Below are 22,227 nucleotides of genomic sequence, written 5' to 3'. Positions count from 1 at the left end.
CTCACGAACGTCATTAAAGAAAAAAAAAACTGTTCAAACCAGCATTATGGGACCAGTGCATCTGCACAAAGAGAATAACGAACTGACTCTCCTTAAATGTTTCAGCCACACTGATTGCATCCTTTATTTTATATTTCGCACCGCCCGTCAACTCAGTTCCTGCAACATGATTGCGTTCTTTATATTTTTCACAGCAAGTGTCTGTGCCAGCTTGGGCGAGCCAGAATGGCAGAGGTAGCCAAAAGCTACTAATGCCTCAGCACCAACGACCAGAAAAAAAAAGGGTAAAGAAAAGACATGCAGAAAAGGCACAGGCAAAAACAAACGTCTTTGAACGGAGTTTGAATAAATAATCGATCCTTGTTCGGTCGAGGGGTTCCTTTACAAGACGCAGCGTTTACGAAGCGTGCCACGCACTGTCTGTCGATTTTTTTCGGAGGACAGGGCTTTTGTTTCTCAGAAACGTAAAAGGAAACTGTAGCGGAGAAATCTGGGAGAAAGAAAAAAAAAAGAGCGAGAACATAATTGAGTGTGAGAGGAAGATTTAAGAATGAGCAAGAAAGAACGGAGTCCAAGCAATCGCAATGCAGCCGACAACGTTTTTTTCCCTATTGTGGCAGGCCGCATATCTCGCACGTGTTGCCGCTCTTGGTGTTCTGGTAGGTGCAGTGTTGACACGTCCACGACGCGGCCGAGGCCCCCTCCCTGTGTTCCGAGCCGGTACCTGCAATACGGTGGGTTCTCGCTTAGGACGCACAAGCTATGACAATAGTGCAAGCATAAAAAAAAAGAAAGAAAAAGAACAGGAATGAAAGAACGCGCAGGCAGGCTCCTAGAGATCTCTTGTGTCCTAATAACAGACTTGAAACAGCACGCATCAAACACAAGCTAATGCAGGATATAGGTGACTGGAAATCACTTACTTAAAATGGGATCACTGTGGAAATTAAACAACAGTCTCTTAATGGTTTTGTTCAGTATATAGATAAGGCAAAAAAAAAGAAGAAAGTTTGTGCGCATCAGGAGATGCAAACTTGTACTTGGTGGTTAATGTGTACTACCGTTCAGTGCGTAGTTGTGCTGCGTTCCCGGCAGGTACGTATTAACCAGGTATGCTGTGTCTCGAAAGCCACCTTTTGATGAACACTGACAGACCTTCCCTGCACAACTGTGTTACTTCTGTGTTATTTGGCCACCAATTGAAGAGATTAGAGGTGTTTTCTTTATTATGTCACCACTGTTGACGTCGCACTGCAACCCCGCTTTCGAATGTTACCGACTTTCCATAAAATGGACCCTTTTTTTCATCGGATAATCACTGGTCTGTTCTACTGAGAGTACACCTAGTACAATGAAGCACAGTTTGTTAAACGGTCTAGTTCCAGCAAGACGTAAGTGTACCTTGTAAGATCTGCTCGAATGTTTGCCAGTGGTCGTTTGTCGTCCACTGTCGGGCCATGTCCCGGTTCTTCGTGCGAATTGCATCTAAAAGGGGCACCATGGTCTCCTGGAAACACACACAAGTAAACACGTAAGGAAATATTGTAATGTCAACAAGACAACGTAGGAGCGCACAATGCAAGATATCATTAGAAGACAAGACCATCCATAAATTCTCTCGATCTGCAAGGAAAAAATGTCAAAATGCTTTTTGGGGGAGGGCATGGATCTCTAGATAAAAGAAAAATCACCAAAAGGTTGATGTTTGAAAAAAAGAAAGCATTTTTTGGAATATAAAATTATTCTCCTTAGCTGCCAAGTTTCCTATCTCATAATGCGATATTTCAGCTAAAATATCAATTTAAAAATATACAGGGCAACTGATTTTTCGCCTATGTTGCTGCTAAAATGACACAATGCCTTCCTTGAGAGCCTGCTGATGTTATGTGTATGTACACATATTTGTGGCTCTTCACAATCGTCACGTTTCTTAATTTTCTCAAAATAGATATCTTGAAACACATCAAGGTATTTACTGTGACATATCAGCAGCTATCATTGTTACAAGAATAATTCTTTATGCCGCATGAAGGTACATGCATGAAACACACAACGTGAGAAAGGGAAAATAGACAACCACCCGTTTGTAGCACGGAGCCCCAAGGCTGTGCACAGCCATGTTCAAAACAACTGAGTTTAGTGTACTCTAAAGAAATAATGGCCCAATCATAAAAGTGCTTCCACTGTTGTGAGTCTTGTGCCCCCTGCTTTTGATCCATGCGTCATTTGTATATTCTTGTGAGGCCTATTGTAGTAATTTGCCTATTGTAGTAATAACAAAGGAGATTGTAACGTTTGTGAAATTTCTTGACCAATTTCGATGAAACTTCCTGAGTTTATGTATATTTGTGTGATGATTTCAAATATGCAATTATTTTTCTAGTATAATGAGTAGTAGTTTATAAAATACACTCAAGCACCATTATAACAGTCACATCTGACACGAAAATAACTTTGTTATGTCCAAAAATTCTTTATAAACATATGTTTCATAGCACTGCATTTATGACAAGACTATTCTTCATTTACTTCATTATATGCTATAATAGGTTATATCCGTGTTCATTATATTGACGTTTCAGTGTAAAAAACATTTCATGTGTCTTTTGGGGAGCAAGTTTTTCCTAGACCAGGAGAGTTACAAAGTGAATCAGCATATCGTAATACAGTCGAACACGGATATATCGAACTCGAAGGGGATCGCGAATTAGTTCAATATATGAAGAATTCGATATAAAAAAATACAGGCCCCGAGACCGTACCAGTGGCGGACGATCACCTACAATCGGCGCATTCGAGAATGACAACTAATTCCGCACACACGATGCAACAGAATGTTTTATTTGCGCGGAAAAAAAATATCTTATTTTGGCCTGCTTCTTCGTCTTCGAAATGAAATTGAAGATGCTGGCCTCGATCTTGTCGAGGCTGTCCAGGTGTGACAGCCCGGTTCCCTCCATGTCGCTGCAAAAACAGCGAATCAGGCCGAACGCTGCCGCCACTTCAGCGGCAGAGTACGCGCGTGTAGCCGCCGCCTCGTCCGGACGATCTTCGTTGCCACTTGAGCTGTCGGCCTGGGCATCCTAGGTCAATGCGACCGCAGCTACAATGTCCTCATCAGCGAGGCTCGCAACAGCCTGAACATTGCAGTCCGCTTCCACGAAAACATCCGCAGACACTTCGGGTGGAACGGCAGCCGGGAAGAGGGACGACAACTCGTGAAACGTGTCGTCTATGTGCTTGTCGTCACAGTTTTCACCGGTTTCCGCAAGTTCCGCCGTCACGAAGCCTGCCTTCCGGAAGCAAGTTGGCCAGAGGGGATCTTCGATTTTCGGATTTCTGGCAGTTCGCTGGCAGCCAGAGATAGCCAGAGGGTCAGCCAGCTAGTGCCGGTCGTGACAGGAAACAGCGTCTTGGTCACGTATGTGGGAAGCCCGAGACAACCCGAAGCTGCCCGAAGATTACAAAAACGAACGCTGGGACAGCCAGCGTAAACGTAACCAAACGCTACCGCCGTGGCAGCAAATGAAACTTTGCACCGCGTGCGCGTTAGTTTTTTCTGCTTTGCCCGCTTGAAAGTATGTGGCTAGGTTTGCTGAAGAGCTGAAGTGATATTCTCAAGCATACGCATTTGAGATACGATCACGTACGTTCGCAAGATCATGCGCAACTTGCCCCGTCCACGAACAAAACAGCCAGCTGGCACACGGCGCCACGAAAGCGATGCAAGGTGAGCTACTGCGCCGCTAACAGATTAACCAGCTCACGTCTGCTTAGTACATGTAACAGTCGCTGCACAACACGACGCGAACATTTCGCGAAAGTGATCGTGTCTCCAAAAGAGCTCGAGGATCTATCGTGTACTACGTCGCACACACGCGTTGACCAGTTTGCGTTTTGTCATAACTTGAGGCATGCGGCGTTATCGGTACCACGAGTGCGCGTTATATCTAAAATAAACTTCTGTGTGACACGTCTTCGACTCGTTTTGGCAGATGTTGCTTGAGCCTCTTTTCCAGTCCTAAGTGGCACTCTAAAAATCTCATTAGCTCAGCTTTTATTGAGCTACTAGGTGATAACCGCGTACATACTGCATGGCATTATTACTAAGAGGTGGAAAAAGACAAAGCCATCGACGAAATAAGCAACAAAAGGATGTATACATTTTTGAATTCATCTCCCTTTTTTCACATCGACGCATCGCAGCATAATTAACATAATACCATACCTCATATACTGGCCCGTAGATCGAAGTACGCTCGCACGCCGTTCACGACCAACGAGCATCACACAAAAAACAGTGTCGCGATCGCTTTTATTCAATCAGTGCATTTTATCAACATCGAAGACCTAGTTGAAATAGTTAAGTTCTGACGGGGTTCACGCACGCAAACATATCACGGAGCGAAATAACTAGTTCGGCCACAATCGTCTCAGCTAAATGCACATAAAGCACACACGACACCACAATCGAATACTACTACGAAAAAATAAACTCGAAAGGGGTCTCCATGCGTGCGTACGAATGTGTACATAACTTTTGGGACATGTGCACGACGCAGTTAGAACGCGACAGTTCGCCGCGGTGTTCACGGAAGGAAACTTCACGGTACACGTAAGAAAAGCAATAAACATTAGCTCCAAATGCTCGCCGCCACTCGTCATTGCGCCATTTCGCACGGCGGAATGGCGCCGAGCGTAAGGACAAGCGAAGTTGTAGTCCCCAAGCGCACGCATTGCAATCCGTCGAGTCCTCACAAAGATGGCGGCGAGCGTGTATAGTCTCTTTTCGGCGTCTGCTAGCTCGAAACCTTCCTGAGAGCTTCCACGACTAAATTGTCCTGGAAGCTTCTGGCGACCCTCAGGCTCCCCACGGGTCGCCAGAACCGTCCAACCCGAGAAAAACGAAGGCCAATCGGAAGTGCGCCGCGGGGAGGGGTCGGAGCAACAGGAGAAAAACGAGCGCACTCTGGCTGGCTCTGACAGCCCGCGGATAGCCAGAAGTGGAAAATCGAAGAGCCCCACTGTGTCCGTCTTCATGTCTCGTCAGGCACAAGTCATCATTTGAATGGCACCAAGCGGGTCAACGTTCAGCTCGGTGCCCATGCGGAGGTTGACCAGCAGCCTATCAAGGAGTCGCCTCCTGTAGCCCACCTTGAAGGACTTGATGATGCCCTGGTCGAGCGGTTGCAGCTTCGCTGTCATGTTGGCCGGCAGAAACTTCAGCTCAATGTATTGGAGCTCGCAGGTGAGCACGCACGCAAAAGAGGAATGCGGTGGTATGCGACCATATTGAAACAGCACAAAAGACGTAGGACACAGAAAGACTTGTTGTATGAGGTTAGAGAAGAGAAAAAGGCACTTATTTCTGCAGCCCTTAGGGAGCACAGCACAGTGCCTGAGAAAAACTTGACAACACAAGTTGTCAAGTCTTTCTGTGTCCTACGTTGTTTGCGCTGCTTCTATATGAACGCAAGCCAACTAGCCCAACTCTCCCTTTTGCTGTGGTATGCATGCGACAACTCACGGAAGTGAACGAGTGAACACCGCCAACAAAGCGCTCGCGATCAGTCACGACGGCTACCCAGGCTACCTGCGAGGGCAGCGGCGATGTACGAAAGGCGCGAGCTATGGTTGGCTGATCAAAACTCACAAAACAGCAACAACAACAAAAAAGAAAAGGCGAAAGGAGGAGGCCGCGGGCTCCTTCGTTCCTGCTCTCCGAGCCGACGGTAACACGGAGAAAGCATGAGAAAGAGAGAGAGAAAAAAAGAAGAAAAAAGCCGTTCCGCAAGTTAGAGAATGCGCCCAACAGGAGTACAGTCTGAGCCCTCTTGCCCTCATGTTTCGGGTGTCGGCGGAGGCGCGGTGCCGCGAAGGTCGCGGGGCGCAGCGAGTGCCGAAGCGCTACAAAGCGCACCTTCCAGCTCTCGCAGCGTTCGATATATCCGATGGGTAAAAATAACGTTCAATATAAATGTGCGAATTTCTATACAGTCGAACTCCGCTACAACGAACTCTGCTACAACGAAATTTCAAGTACAACGAAAAATTCTTGGTTCCCCGTCAACAGTCCATAGGAGTCAATGCATAAATATGCTCGCCACAATGAACACTTCACTTTTTCTGCTGCCGTTCCGCTTCAATAAAATTTGACGATGCTATTCCGGGCTCAAAAATTTAATTTATCGTGCAATAAACACAATCCCGGACATTTTGATGCATTTTAGAACATAAAAATACGAATTCAAAGTCTAAATCGCGTGTTGGCACCACCAGAAACCGCCGCTGTTGACTGAGCATGGCGGGGGCTGCCATTGCCTGATAACGACGGCGATCAGACTGCCCTGCTTTCGCAACTGGCTTGAGTTGCTTCTTAGTTGCAGACAATCCGAAGCCAAAGCTCAGTTGTCCACACTGGGGTGCAATCATGGAACGATTCCTTTTCCGATGCCTTTCCAATGCTTTTTGTGCTTTTCGCATTTCGCTAGTGGTCAGAACGACGGTACACCAGCGTTATCAACGCGAGCAGCCCTGGGGTGCGGTCGCCGAACGACGCCTTGTCCAATGCCAATGCTTTTCGCGCTTGGCCAGTGCGACCGGTGGTTGGAGCAACAATTCATCCGCGTTATCAACGGGATCAGCCAGCCGCGAGTGGTGGATAAGAATAGCATAGAATAAGGCGTAAGTCATTGCTCCGCGATAGCACACCTGTATTTCGCCGTTGTCGGTGAATAGCTAGTGTTAGCGTATTAGTGCAACTGTGCAGTTGGTGTTGTGCGCACGTGCCTGTTTGGTTCATTCGCCAAAGCCGTTGTTTCTGCGTGCTTTTCAACGTAGCGTCGCTATGCATATATGAGAATCGCGTCGTGACTCTGCTGGGGATGCAAAGGAAGCAGCAGACACTTTTTGAATTTTGGAAATAAAAGTTTCACTGTTCTACTAGCTCAGATCAGCCATATTTTTTTCGATTTCACTACAACGAGATGTTCGCTTCAACGAACATTTTTCCGAGCACCGTCAATTTCATTGTAGCGGGGTTTGACTGTACTTTTACAAAGGATTTTCAAGGGGATAATTTACGAGTTCGATATAGCCGAAAATTCGATATATGTGGGTTCGATATATCCATGTTCGACTGTAATTTGTAATGAACTATATGCAAGAAAACAAGAATGGATATTCTAAACCTATTTGAACAAAAGTTATGGTATGCTGAACATTCGTGACTGAAATCACAGTCTGATATAGTCACTTGCGAATGTTCAACCTACCATAAGTTTTGTTCAAATAGGTTTAATACATCGACTCTTGTTTTCTTGCATACAGTTGCCATTCCAGATTATATGATATGCTGATTTACTTTGTAACCCTCTTACTTCAGGCAAACTCATGCTCGCAAAGAACATGGAATGAATCTTTTATAAATTACACAATGTACAAGAAAAATAATTGCACATTGGAAATCTGCACACAAATATGCATAAATTTGGCACGTTTCATCTTGATTGATAGAGAACATAAAAAAAATTCCAAGAGCCATGACTTCCCTTAATTTAAATTTTAAAAAATCACGGTTTTGCTTAAGGGCGAAGCAATGAATGTGACAGCAACAAATTGTAATGTTATACGAAGTAAGGCTAGCAGGTTAATCTTTTAGATCCGATCTCGCGTAACTCAACAAAACGCTGGTTTAAGGGAATATGGCCGCTCCAGGGACCGATGCATCTTTTGTGCTGTCAGTTCTCTAAACACAAAGTAAGCGTTGAGAGCACAGCAAATCTACAAGCAGTCTCCTGATGCCTGTTGAGGTAGCGTGTGCGCCAGCGACCGTGCCCTTCGAGTAACGCAGCCCTCCCACCCTCCCTTGGCTTCCCTACACGCTCCTTACGAAAGACGGGCGGGGCATTTTCTCTCTGCTTGTGGAGCAATCAACGGCAGGCCTCACACGTGGGCGATGTTATCGCATGCGCCCTCCCTGCAACGGAGACGGCCGGCTCGTTTCATCTCCGATTCAGCCACGTTTGTCGCCAGCACTGGTAGAACATACAATGTGCAGGGTGATGTTATCAATTTGGACTTTATACGGAAAATGATGGCACCAGCGAAACCAATGGCGAAAACCCATCGAGAGTGTCCATATAATTGCTACCGTATTTATTCGAAAATAGGTCGGACACGAATATAGGTCGACCCCTACTTATAGCGCTCTACGAGAAATAAAAAAAAAATATTCGAATATTGGTCGACCCATGTTTTTTTTTAGAAACAGGAAAATTGAAACATAGCACACCTTTATTTACAATTAACTTAGCGCCCTAGTCGCTGCCGGGAGTGTCATGTTCGTCAGATGTGCAAGGAAGGTTGTCGGATTCTTCGCAGGCATCCTCGGCATCCCAAATGACGTCGACTTTGCTGCCATCGATTGCGTTGGAAATGCAGCACTTTTTAAAGCCAGTCACGATCACTTCCGCTGGCAAGTCTTTCCGCGCGTCCTTCACCCACGTCGCAACTTTATTGAGGGAAGCCCTTCTCGCGGCGTCCCGTCGGTGTCATTGCAGCATCCTCCTTCATGAGCCACTCTTTGTAACTCTTCGCCACCCGGTCCTTAATGTAGCCGGGTCGTCATACCTAGGGGTATGACGACCAGGTCTGTTGGCCTTTTGCAGGGCCTCCTTGACGCCCGGAGCCTCAGTTCTTTTTCAAGAGCGTCATGCCTGCCAGTTGCTGGGCCGCGAAAAGCACGACGCTATCCATTGCACGCGAACAGTCGGTCCCGCTGCTTCCGCAAACCCCTAATCAACTTTTACGTCGAACTCACGCTGAGCGGCACAATTGCTGGAATTCTCGGCAAAAAGTATCACTTGACGCTTGAAGTCAGCTGTGTAGCTCTACCGACGTGACACCATCGCAACTGCGCATATGCAAATGCGAACCGTCACGTCAGATCAAACAACAAACGAAGAGTGAGGCCTTAGGCCGGTGCCAGTGCGGCTGCGCGTCGGCAGGCAGCACGGCTAGGGGGCTAGGGACTTCACGGCCTACCTAGGGAAATCGCGGGTTCCAGCGCAAACATGGCGGAGCGGCTGCATTTCGCGGGGGCTTTGAAAAGGCGGTGTGCAGCTATTGCACAAATAACTTTTTTTTCTTAGTTACTTAGTCGGAAAAGGCGAACGGGTACGGTTTTTATACCAGATTTTATGGTATATAATGTGCGTATGTAGCAGGAACTGCTTGAAGAACAGCAGGCGCGGCAGTTGAACGCCATAGGTGCGGTGCTTTTGGTCGCTTTGATCGCGAATATAGGTCGAGATTCTTTGGTCACGAATACAGGTCGATGGCTGATTATGGGCAACATTTTTGGAAAAAAAAGGTCGACCTATATTCGAATAAATACGGTAGCTGCGTCCGCAGCACCATACCCTTAGTGGTACAATGTCCTGCGAGGCGAGATACAGGAGCAGGTGGAAGTCTGAGAAGGCCTCGAGCACGTTCTCGCTGCCGGCGTTGTTGGCGGTGAACTGGGACAGGTGCCTGGCCACAGCGCCCAGGTCCTGGATGTGACCCTCGAGAAGCCGGTTCTCGACGGGGAAGTGCCGCTTGCCCGGTGCCGCATAGAACGTCGGCTCCTTGGGGTCCTTGGGCGTCGACACGGGCACGTCCACCAGCAGGTACTCGATGGGCAGTGGCCGTGCCATCTGGGTCACCTCGTTGCCATACGAGTCGGTGTACTGCAAAAGCCACAAAGGGCATGTCATGATGCTCCAGTTGAATTAACCAAAGAACAGCTCCGAGACGTCAGTCGGCACTTGCGTCCAGAAGCATACGCATCAGGGTTGGCTGCAAGCATATACCGTACCACGGTTCCGTATGGGTCCTCCCTGATTAGTCGTATCGAAATATGTCAGTGTACCCCGTAAGGGAAGCTCCAGTGGCGCGAAATGTGATGACACGTAGCAAATGGAATAGTATTCCGTATTCCGTGGTGCGGTATATGCCTTCTGGTTCACGAATTGTGTGAAAACTGTGTGCAGGGATTGGTCATGAGGGATGTACAATGGCGCCAACTGATACAACTGTCACTTGGCGCACTTTAGATCCTGCTTGAGCCCAAACGAGATCAAATTTCTCTGTTACAATTGGCTCGCTTGAGCAAGCAGTGGAAAGGAACCAAGTGCGGTTGATTGGGCTCTGTTGCGATTCATGGTGTGCTCTGCGACACGGACTATGAAATGCCCAAGTGTTTAAATCGTTCAAGCAGCACAAATAGTTTATCACTTGCAAGAAAGGAAAAAAATGAATAGAGAAAAGGCAGAAAGGGAGGACATCTGGAAGTACGACGCAACGTCACCACTTTTTGACAGAATCGATATCTGCAGGGTACGTAAACAGTGCAAACAGTGAGGACGAAAGAAGCGCCATTCCTGTCGTTTGCATTTTATTCATTCTCGTCGTTTCCACTGTTTACGTACCCTACAATGATGAACCAACTCGCCCAAATCAAGGTATTGTTGCTACAGTCGACATCTCCTTCGAAAGGAGGAACAACCTTCGTAACTGTGTGACAGCTATTTATAATCGTGTCGATAGCAACCACATGGTTTCATCCGCAGCAGTTGTGGCAAATGAACGGAGGCTTTGTATAATTCCCGTGCAACGTCTTGAAAGTACAGCACATGCAGGTCGAAATGCGAAAATTTAGGCCTAAGTAGTGCACATACTCTCACTTCCAGCGTCTACAGTTCGTGTCATATTGGCAAAATTTTTACTTGAACACTTACAACAGAGTCAACATCACTTTTAGCCGCCAGATTTTCAGCGACATGCGGTTATCACAAGCAATTACTCATAGCAGTTGTTATAAGAATAAAAAAAAGAATGACGCCCAGTTTCAATCTATGAGTACTGCACGTCACAGGAATGCGTGTGCTTTGCGCCACACCTGCACCACAGAAGGAGCTGCGATGCCCTCGTACTGTGAGTCAGTCACGAAATGACAACTGCAGCTTCTGGACTGCTCTTGCATGGAATAAAGAACAATGTTTGCCTTTTAACACAGTAAAAATGACGTGTAGGCACCACGGTGCCACCATGGCCACAGCAGCAGTGCGATCCAACATGGTTCAGCTTGGATTGCTGCGAACTCGGTTGTTCAAGCCTTTCGACGCTGGAATGGCAGGCAGTGCACAATTTCGTTTCTGAAAGTCAGAGTATGTTCTTCAATGGGTGGGTGCTGATCTACCATACTTTGAGGAAACATAGCACGTAGCACAGTTTGCCACAGCTGGCATGGTGGTAGCGTCACCGAGATTACCCATCTGAGCACGCACACAGCTGCGGGGATGGCACAAGCACCCGCTCACACACACCTTGTAGAAGACGTCGGGCACGTACTGGGCGTTGGAGGACTCACGGACGTAGCCGAGCTCGGGGGCGTCGCGCGTGGGCACCAGGCAGTTGTCCCGCACCAGCGCCATGCACTGGTTGGACACCTGGTAACCCTCCATGTGTACCCGGTTCTCAGAGTCACCTACATGCAGGCAAGAACAAACACTGCAAGAGTCCTCCCAAACTGGGCTGGTTTGTACATCACTTGGACGGCAACAAACACTGATGACTAGGTCTACTGGGCGATCTAGTTTACACTCACTCTGCTGTGTGGCGGGGAACGCGTTTTCTGCTGGTCAACTGACAGAGGGCGTGACACGTGCTACACATCATTTTTATCGAAGTGTAACTGCACTGAAATGCGACGTCAGCTAAACTGGTTACGAATGAGCGATGTGTCTTTGTCAAAGTTATCTTGGCAAAGCTACGCTTCTCTCTGAAGCACTGAGGAACCTTCCCTTCCCTCTCGTATACGACAGTATACGAGAGAGAAAGGAAGTCGTATACAGTCATAGTAGCATGGTGTTGTCAGTGGGTGTCCAGTACCACATGACTGCCACCTCTCAATTCGGTGACATAAAGAAGCTTTCTCTTTTCATGTCAAAAATGGCACAGTGATGTGCATCTTGAACTAATCGCTTTAAAAGGTAACATCAGTTTTTGTTGCGCTCACAAGGAATTCATGTTCTCAGCGTAATTACCAGAGTTGACATATGCCGCCAAGCTAACAAGCAAATAATCATCCCAAAAGAACTCTAAAAACAGCGGTGAGACTTTTTCGAAGAAGCCCTAAAAAAGCGGAGTTTAATAAATTTTTCTTGTTCTTGAAAATATTTTTGATTCTAATAAAAAGGTTGCTCAAGTACAAAGGAAAGGCAAAGAAATAGCTTTAATCATTCTCTACACTGCATGAATAATTTTACTTTTCACTCCCCCAATGTATGTTTGATTTGAATGCTCAACTACACAAACTCATTGACAAACGTGCTATGAGTGAACATGATGAGCAATACACTTTATTTGCAGGGAAAACGTGAATATGCCAAAAAAATATGTGACGTCGGAGTGGAAAATTCTACAAGCGACTCAGTGAAAAAAGAAGTCCAAGTCTGCTTACTACAAGCAGAACTGGCAACTCTAGAAATGAGAGTTTTAGTCTATACAGGAGCAAAACAGCATCGAGACTAAGGTTTACTGCCAGTATTACAATGAGCTAGGTGCACTGTCAAAAAGCTAAGTTCGGTTGCACGTGACCGGAAAGTATAGAGGAGAAGAGGTGAGGTGCCCTTACCTGTGACGCAGACGGTGACAAACTTGGAGCCAAAGTATCCGTCGGGTGAGAGCCGGCAGGGATTTGGGTGGCTGTTCTGGAAGTGGCCCGCCATGATGCACTCCTGAGCGCTCAGGAAGCACGACTCCTGCGGGGAGGAAGAGAGCGGCCAACCACGATGTACTGAAATCTGGCACCTAGCAGAGGAGACGCGACTGACGTAGGTTGTGCGTTTGTAGTAAAGGTCCCAGAAGTAGAAATTCCTCACTCTAGTTGCATCACACCGGCGCGAATTGTAGAGAAAGAGTCATATGCACAGCCATACGTGCACAGCCATATACACACAACAGTACTACACAGTCGTATACAGAAGCTCCGCAAGTGTGGGGCATGGCGAAATGGGCCAAGCACACGTAACTACCGTATAAACGCGTGTAAGGGCCGCACCCCGTTTTTTTGAAGTGCATATTCTAAAAAAAAAAATCCGCGTAAGAGCCGCACCCACACTTTCCTCAACCAATACGTATTCAAAATGCGCGCGCGCGTAAGCTTCTAGGCGTAGTCGATAGATGGCGCAAGGAAACGCAACCATCATCATCGTCACCAGAGTATATAGATATATATTTTTGGATTTTATTCGTGTTAAGATGTTCGTGAAGTGGGCTAAAAATTTTAACTTTTTATTAGTATTCATAGACCCGCCAACTAAAGGTTAAAGCAGGATTTTATCTTTAGCTTCTCACATCTCTATACAAACGCGCTATCGGCGCTATCCATATCGGCATTAGCATCACCAACTTTGGCATGGCGTTCGCGTTGTTCGGTTTTTGCAGTTCAGCCAGCCGTTTGCTGTAGTCTTCTGCACTGTTCGATGACCTTCGTGCTAGCTTGTTTTCTACTCGGCGTTCACGTTTTGGCAAGATGGGCGAGTACCTGAATAGCTACACTGCTGGCTATAAGTTGAAGGTGATCGAGTATGCTCTCGAGCATGGGAAACGTGCCGCCGGCAGAAAATTCGACGTTGACGAGAAGTGTGTTCGACGTTGGTGTGCTCAAAAAGAAGCCTTGCGAAACACCAACAGCACTGAGCGCGCTTTCCGAGGAGAGCAGTGCAAGTTTCCCGATTTGGAAGAAGACTTGCTCCGCTATGTGACTGAAGTGCGGAATGATGGTCTTGCACTCACAACGGACATGCTGCGTGTAAAGGGACTAGCCTTGGCGACTGTACTTGGGTGGATCCTATCTGCGTGGAGCTCGGTGTCGACGGACATTGTGTCCCGAAGTTTTAAAGTCGCCGGGATATCTAACAGCTTGGATGGCACGGAAGATGACTGCATGTGGGGTGACGGCGCTTTGCAGCACACCATCTCATCTCGGACTCCAAGTCTGAGGACTCGCCGAGTGACGACGATTGAGCACGTATGTCGCAAGAAATGTCGTTACTGCAATAAACGCTCTTCGTTCGCTAACTGGTGCGTTTTTACTTAAAAAAAAAATGTCGCGTGTATGGGCCGCACCCTGAAAATTGGCCCTCATTTCTTGAAAAAAAAAGTGCGGCCCTTACACGCGTTTATACGGTATCGCATGCGAAATGGGCCAAGCACACATAACTATCGCAACAGAACCGACAGAACTCCATTGTAACTACGCACACGTAGGCATGTGTGCAGTGAATTTGAGTAGTATGGGGTGAGATATGGCGAGAGATGCAAATGCACTCTTTCCACGAGGTGGAAACAACTACTACCCGGCATTGACGGTTTGTTTTATTGGCGCAGCAAAATGTCGCCCCGCAACGACTTGAATGTAGCAGCGTTAACAGACCAAAGCCGGAAGGGTAGACTTACAATGTTTCTGAGGTGCTTTACAGTTCCCTTTTGAAGGTCTTCGGGCACAAGGTCGGTAAAGATCCAGCCGACGCGAACCAGTCCAAGCCGAGATGCCAGCTCGTCCACAAGCTGCTCCTTCTCGTCAGGCAGCAATTTGATTGCGTCTGGCGTACTCTCCTGCGAGGGGAAAATAGTACTTCATCTTTTATGGAATTCCGGGATTTCACTTGCCAGGACCACGGTACAGTAACGAAGCAGGCCGTGGTGGTGGACTCCAGGTTAAAAGGATACTGACACGCATGTTATCAGTCGGTTTTTTTGCGTCAGATGAAAAGCCAAGCCCACAAGAGCCTAGGAAATGTACTGGTAAACGTGAGTGCACCCTGAAAAATTATTTACGACATGTTTCTAAAAGCTAGTTTCAGTTCCTACTGTACCCTGACATCGTGACACGGTATGAGCTTCTCGTCACATGCTCGCGCAAGATACCGTGACGTCTCCACGGGCGTTCCCCTCGGTAGCTCCGTTGTTGATGCACAAGTGGCCCATTTTGTATGTTTTGGTACATGACGTCATCACAACTAGCCATACTGGTGTGTGAAGTCACCAGAATTTATACTGCACGCTGACGTCACGCTAGTGTCGATGTCAGTACGTGCGCCATGCGAAAATAGACTTTAATGTCAAAATAAAATATCTTACCAGCATTTCCTGAGCTTCACACTTGGTCAATGCAGTCTCAGCATACAGGAGATTTGTAAGGCAGAGTAAACTCCGCTTCAAAAGTTGGTGTCAGTACCCCTTTAATTCTAGACTGCCTGGGGTTCTTTGGCGGCCATCCTAATCTAACTAGACGGGCATTGTCGCAATTTTGCCCCCATCGAAATGTGGTCGCCACGGCTGGGAATCGAATCTACGTCACAGTGCTTAGAAAACGCAACGCCTTGATTGCTAAGCCACATTGCTGGGTAAAGGCAATGCACAGTTCAGCTAACCGAGCAATACTACACACGTCGGGAAGAACCCAATTCTTGAGACGATATTGGTATTTGTGGCAAGACCGCTTCTGGAGCGATCAATTGTGCTCAGAGCTTGAGAATCTACTAAAGTCTTCCGATTCCCTTTTTTTAAACATCATTTGATTCCTTCATCCCGTTTCATGGTAGTTGGACCTACACTGCCAACAAAAAGCTTGTGTGCTGTGCTGTCGCAGAGCCGGGACACTGAATGCATCTGTTATTAAATGCCAACTGTGACGACCTTTCGGAACACATGAGAGCTTTCGGAGCATTCAAAAGCTTCTGAAGCCAAACTGGCTTACATGTATGCACAGCTACGCTACTGCGTGGGTCTACTGGTTTACAGTGTTCTCTACAAAATGACACAACTGAATGACAAACACTACATAAATTTCCACGCCTCAACAAATATATGCCTGCAGACGCGTCGTTCCTCTAATAAAGAGAATAGCTTTCTAGAAGCGTTTCACATCTGCACTTACAAGAATCACACTGACAGTCATCGTAGACAATGGACACTTTGCAAACATCTGTATGTTGGCTTTCCAGTAATAATGTTTTCGCACAAAATGTCTCGTTCCCAGACTGCTTTTCTCGCTCTAAGCGTGTTCATTTCTCCACATTCCAGCAAAGGTGCGGGAGCAGCACAATGGCTTTTCAAAACACACTGCAGGAATGTCCCGCCTCATTGCAAGTTCCCTTGCGTACAGAGAGAGGAAGGGAGAAGTCTGCTAGTCTGTGGTCGAGGCTGTTTGTGTAAATAACATACCTACTCAGGCATGCGCAGTAACTATTTTGCAAGCTGTCAATTAACATGTAAGTTAGATTGATGATGAAAACCACACAATGCCCAATTCCGAGTCCACATCTGTTGCAGCCACCGCGGTGGCCTAGTGGTTACGGTGCTCAGCTGCTGACCCGAAAGACACAGGTTCAATTGTGGCCGTGGGGGTTGCATTTCCATGTAAACGAAATGCCAGGGGCCTGTGTGCTGTATGATTTCAGTGCACGTTTAAAGAACCCCAAGTGGTCAAAATTATCTGGAGTGTTCCACCACGGCATCTCTTATAGCCCGAGTCACTTTGGTACGTTGAACCCCATAAACCAACAAAACAACCCCATTTGTTGCTCGCTGCTTTAGCATATGCACAGATCTGCATGTTTGCATATGCACTTCAGCATATGCACGTTTGGAGCACTCGCCTGTGGGGGCTCGTAGATGGCGGCAACAGTGGCACGGATGCCCAGGGGCACGTCCTTGTGCGCCTCGTACCGGCCGTACAGGAAGCCTATCCGCTGGTGCATGGTCTCCCTCCAGAAGTCCAGGAAGTGCTCGACGATGGTCGGGTTCTCAAACATGACCATGTCGACGTGCCGGTACACCTGCCGGTTGAGCGTCAGCGCGTTGGGCTGGCACTTGGTGCAGATGCCCCGAGGCCAGGGCGCGTGGTCCCGGCAGCCCGCGCGCAGCTTGCAGCTGATGTTCTCCAGCCCCGCAAACTTGCCCCTGCAAGGCAGAAAACAGCAATGTTTAACTGGTGCACCAGAGATTGTTAGCTTCACGGTCTGGATACGGCTTGGCATCCTCTGGGCTGCTGACCAGGATAACACACAATTGAAAACGGTTTGAGGAAAGAGACCTTTGTACAACACGGGTTTGAGTGAATATTTTTCACATCTAAGCAAAGAAATAATATACTATGTGGTGTGTCCTTAGCTAAAAGGAAGCCACAAGTAGAAGAAGGCTTATTTACTTGTTGCATGTCCTTCTGTGCATGTCCTGTCTCATGTAAGAAGACTTCAATGGTTCCCTTCCTCTCTCCCCCTCCTCCCTAGGCTCCATCCCTCGCATCTCTCTCCATCTCAAAAATCTCTCACACCAAACACTGCCACATTTCAAAGAACACGTTGTCGTATTTGTCCTGCAGTACTGCCAGACATAGTTTCTTGTCCAAGACACAGACACCACCAGTCTATGCAATACTCATAACCCTGAATGAAAGGAACACAAAATTTGTGAGATATTTGAGTGGTAAAACGAATACAATTTCCTCCCCACCTGTACGTTGTGGCAAGGTCGCATATTCAGTCTGGTGGCAAGTAAAGGTTTTTTTGTTGGTTGCGTCATCTGAGCCCCATAGAGAGATGGATGTAGAGAACAAGTTGTGTTGAAGAATATGACAGAGCACCACAAAAAGGATGGACCAATAGGCACTAACTGGATGGAAGTATTTCTGAAAGTTTGTTAGATAATGGAAATGTAGATCGCAGCAGATGAAGTATATATGCAGCACAGAACTCACTTGTCAAGGCCACCAGTGATTTTGCGGAGGTATGAATGGAACGAGAGATGCTTGATGCTGTGTTCCCGCATGTAGTTCTCGTCATAAGGCTGAAATAAATAAATAAATTAAGTAAACAAATGTGCTAATGGCAGTGAGGAGAAACACAGAATGTCCACCCAAGCATGCAGTCGAAACGAAAAGCAGGACAATGAGCGACACCTTACCTCCAAGGGGGTGCAGTGGACGCATTTTGCGTTGGCCCCGTGATGACAGCTTTTCGAAAAATAGAAAAAAAGAGGTGACAAATAGAAGCAGCGGTTAGGTATACGGCTGCAGTGCGAATGTTTTAGCTTCGCTATTGCAACAAAGAAGTTGAGATCTTTACAAACAACTACAGTGTACACAAGGGCGTTGCCCGGCAGATACAGAATTTCGGTAAGTACGAGCCAGTGTAATGAGTACCGCTTAGCGACGAATTTAGTTACCTGCTGACTTGTTGAAAAATGAGTGCTTTAGTGGACTGTGTGCACAACAACTACATAAACAGTGCGACACCTTAGTTGCCGAGAACCACTGGTCATTAAGATTAACACAAAGTGTTCCAAAAGAAGGCACACGTGCCATGAGGGGGAGACAGAAAGTTAGATGGGCAGATGAGATTAAGAAGTCGGCGGGGATGACGTGGTTGCAGCAAGCACAGGACCGGGTTAAAGGGGTCATGAAACGTCCTCCAAAAATTTTCAACTACGTGTGTATTCAGAATCCTGGCCGTCCATTTAGTACTATACATCGACTCGTTTGATGTCTGGGTTCGCTGAATTACTAAAAAAGCGCAATTCGGTTTCCCCGCTCACGTTCCAGTCAACTGTGTAGCTGACGTCATTTTAAGACAGCCAATGAAAAGTCTCTGTCGTTGACAAAACATGGCGACGCAGCGATGTTTTTGAGTTTTAGTTGACCGTGGTTCGTAGCATCATACTGTTTAGATTGTGGTGCCGGCCAATGTTTGCAGTGAACAAGCCTGCGCCGTGGAGGCACCTGTATCGAGACCACGTGGAAAAACCTGCGCTAGCGGAAGCCCCGACCATCACCCTCCTGAACCCGATCGGCTCGGAAATACGCGCTGGTACGGTCAAGTCTTGAAACCTATATTGAGCAGTATGCCAGTGTGTGCGATCGCTTATCTAACTATTCTAATAGGTGTACCACTCTCTGAGCCCAGACCATCGGGGCCATCGCGGTTGATAGCTCGAAGCCACACTTCTCTGCGCTGTGGCTCGCTGGGCAGCTTGTGAAAGCGAACGTTGTTTGCACTTTCATAAGTTGTGCGGCACTGTCTGACGACGCACACAGTTGGCATAGCGAGGACTAAGCCACCGAGAACACACAGTAGAACACAACTTGCGACGCTGCACTGACTGCACCGACCGAGCCCAGCAAACCGACGGGAAGGCATGGATACACACGTGAAAGAGCCCGGATGTACTTGAAAGCGGAACCGAGCAGATCACTCACTGTGATTGTACAGCTTAGAACTCAGAGCGCCAAAATAGCTCTGCTGCTTTTTCTTTTTTTAGTATCCTATAATTATATTACTTCAGAGCAAAATAAAGCGAACGCTCTCTTTGTAACTTCTCTTAACATGACGTATCACTGACGTCACATTTTAGTGCTTTTAGCGGCCGACGGTCGCGCATGGTCGCTAGCGATCTCCAAAGAACTGTGATTTCAAATGGGTGTCATTAATTACAGAATGGGTATTGTGCCGAAATATTTCGGAATTGGTATGTCTAATCCGTATTAAATCAGGGAAAATTGCAACCGGGAAGTTTCATTTTCGTTTCATGACCCCTTTAATGGGCAATACATGGGGGCAGCCTTTGACCTGCAGTGGGCATGGTCAGGCTGATGACCACGATGCACACGAAACATGTACTAGGGCCAGCAGAAGGCACTTGATGGTAGTGGAACACTCACAGCTTGTCATCGCGAGGTCGGTCGATCAGGCCGGACTGTTTGGACAGAAAGACGTCCACCTCGTCTTCGGTGACGGGGGCAGGGGCGGCCGGAGAGGGGCTGGCGTTCCTTTCTAAGGTGCCATTGCCGACATTGGCAGCGTTGACTTGCGCAGCCTGGTTCGTGGGCACCAAATACAGCATGTCACCATGTCTGGAACAAAACAAAAGAAAAAGTAAAACAATGCAGCTGTGGAAATGTGCAGTTAACATGTGAACTAACACGGAACAGGTAGCAACAATAAGACTGCCATCTAAAAGGCAGATGTTTCAGAGGATCAACATGTCACTATTGGATCTCTCTAGTGCGACTGAATGAGTTTCTTGTGTTGATGCCTGTCACATAAAAACGTCAAATGAAGCACGTTAAGAACTGAAATGTCTGCTTTATGGAACAACAATATGTCTCGTACAGATCAGATGTTTCTTTGATGAACGGATCAGAAGCAACGAAACAGTACCATGAAGACGGAAGGAGTACCATCAGTAATGTGAAATGGGTTACGAAAACTAAGGGGTCATTGCAGCAGGAGTAGAAAAGGAGTTATTTCAGCATTGTTTCCGACGCATTCGTGACAGCTGTTTTGAAACTAGTCAAACAGTGAGATGCTTACACACGTGGACGTACTCCGTTAAATATTTAACGTATGTTTCAAACGCGTAGCTGGATATCTGCCCAAAAATATTTGTGCCTCAAAAACATGGGCACCCACGAAGTGGTTAGCCCACGCACAAAAGACACGTAAAAGGTTGTTACGTTGGACACTAGAAAACCGGAGCTGTAAACCATAAGGCTTCCGAAATGCAACATGCTAAAGAATCCACTCAACGATTGCACTGGTTTGTCTTACTACGCGTCACACGCACACACAATGCAATCTCGGCTACGCACTTCTTTTTTTCTGCGAGTTGAACGGACAAAGAGAAAACGAATCGACTTACTTGAAACCATGCGTGGACAGCCGGGTATTTTGCAGGGGAACGGGAGTCGATTTTTCTCTGTTCTTGTAGACGGTGAAACACATCAGATCGGGCAAGTTGAAGGCACTCTGTATCTGCGATAAACCGAGAAACGGCAAACGCGATCAACCTTTGTTGTTGTTCTTTTGTAATTGAGCCGCTTCGAATGTTCCGCCTGCGGCGTCGGGAAAAGACTCGGGCCTCGCTAGGCGGTACAGTCGACGGCGAAATGTTGTTACAGCACGGCGCGTACTTAATTGATTACCTTGTTGTAAAGAACAGCCGCTGTGTCACCCGTTTCACATTCGACCCTCTTCGTACCTTCGGGAGACTGAACACGGAGTATCTGCGAAAGAACAACCACGTTAGAACGAGAAGAAAGTCACCGCCTTAGAACGGTGACAGATTCAACGCCGACACAAATACACCAGCATTCGTCAAATGAATCAGGCGACGCGTATATGTGGTTCGGACGTTCCCACGTCCTTCGTGTGAACGGCGTTTATCTAAGTACACTGACCATATTTGCTGAATGGGTATCCGGCACTGCGCCTGCAAAACACTGCGGTCTACCCCCTCGAGTAAATGAAGACGAAATCAGATGCGGCGCGGCAATGCGAACACGATGAATTTCATCTTTTGCCTCCGGTTGCCATTGCGGCCATGTTTGATGCCCTCGGACGCAGATGTTTGGCGAGCGGTGCTGCCACCTAGGCGAGAATGGGAACCGAAACTGATTAAACGCCTTCTCGCTGACGGAGTTCCGTGAGTGTCATTTGAATAATTGCCGGAGTTTTATGTCCCAAAAGCACCATATGATTATTAGGGACGCCGTAGTGTAGGGCTCCGGAAATTTTGACCACCTGGTGTTCTTTAACGTGCACCTCAATCCAAGTACGCGGGCCTCTAGTGAATGTCATTTTGAATAAAACAAAGATTCAGCCAACGGCCTCTTGGTTCCATGATGGTACAGGTGTGAAAATAACGACGAAGTCATTGCGGGGGCAGAATAAAGGAACACGAGGCCTTCGTTCTCTAGCAGTGTTTTCTCACAACCAGAATACTTGTGAAAGAAAGTGATATTTCATTCAGGTGCAGTGTATTCAGGGACATCATTTTTGCTTCATGTGCGCCATTAAGGCCTCGTGCCGAAAGCAGCAACCCAATGCCACCTGGAAGACAATTTGCATTCCCGAAATATCCCAATGTTAAGCAGCCAGACACGTGAACAAAAAACAACCCGACTAGGTGTCAGCATTTCTCATTGCATCACTTAATGAACACGCGGTAACAATTACCATTATCTTGCTGACACTAGCTGATATTAGCCATTATTTATCCACCATTAGCCATAACTTGCTAAATTGTTATTTATTTTCTCTCCCTCTTTCAAACACCTATTCGCCAATCCCAGTGAAGGGTAGCATACCGGATACTACCGTCTGGTTAACCTCCCTGCCT

General features: G+C 47.1%; 1 protein-coding gene across 1 annotated transcript; it reads right to left on the bottom strand.

Moving 5' to 3' along the window:
* Nucleotides 1-89: 89 nt before the first annotated feature.
* Nucleotides 90-21,465, bottom strand: LOC119399842 (nuclear protein localization protein 4 homolog). Its single transcript, XM_037666701.2, has 13 exons — nucleotides 21,287-21,465; nucleotides 21,032-21,112; nucleotides 20,749-20,861; nucleotides 19,769-19,960; nucleotides 18,016-18,064; nucleotides 17,810-17,898; nucleotides 16,710-17,013; nucleotides 14,506-14,664; nucleotides 12,680-12,806; nucleotides 11,370-11,530; nucleotides 9,423-9,731; nucleotides 1,402-1,507; nucleotides 90-724 (listed from the first exon to the last, which is right to left on the bottom strand). Exons 1-13 carry the CDS (start codon nucleotides 21,287-21,289, stop codon nucleotides 609-611), a joined length of 1,809 nt encoding a protein of 602 aa, XP_037522629.1. The 5' UTR covers nucleotides 21,290-21,465; the 3' UTR covers nucleotides 90-608.
* Nucleotides 21,466-22,227: the final 762 nt, after the last annotated feature.

Source organism: Rhipicephalus sanguineus, chromosome 7 (genome assembly GCF_013339695.2).
Source record: "Rhipicephalus sanguineus isolate Rsan-2018 chromosome 7, BIME_Rsan_1.4, whole genome shotgun sequence".
NCBI lineage: Eukaryota > Metazoa > Arthropoda > Arachnida > Ixodida > Ixodidae > Rhipicephalus > Rhipicephalus sanguineus.
Note: the sequence above shows the minus strand (reverse complement) of the source record. Positions and strands in the feature narration are given on the sequence as shown.

Bases quoted from the DNA above. Each gene is read 5' to 3' on its own strand.
- LOC119399842 (XM_037666701.2), bottom strand. The intron at 17,014-17,809 runs GTGAGTTCTGTG...TCTGCCTTGCAG, and splicing joins ATCACTGGTGGCCTTGACAA to GGGCAAGTTTGCGGGGCTGG. The intron at 12,807-14,505 runs GTAAGTCTACCC...TCCTCCCCGCAG, and splicing joins TAAAGCACCTCAGAAACATT to GAGTCGTGCTTCCTGAGCGC.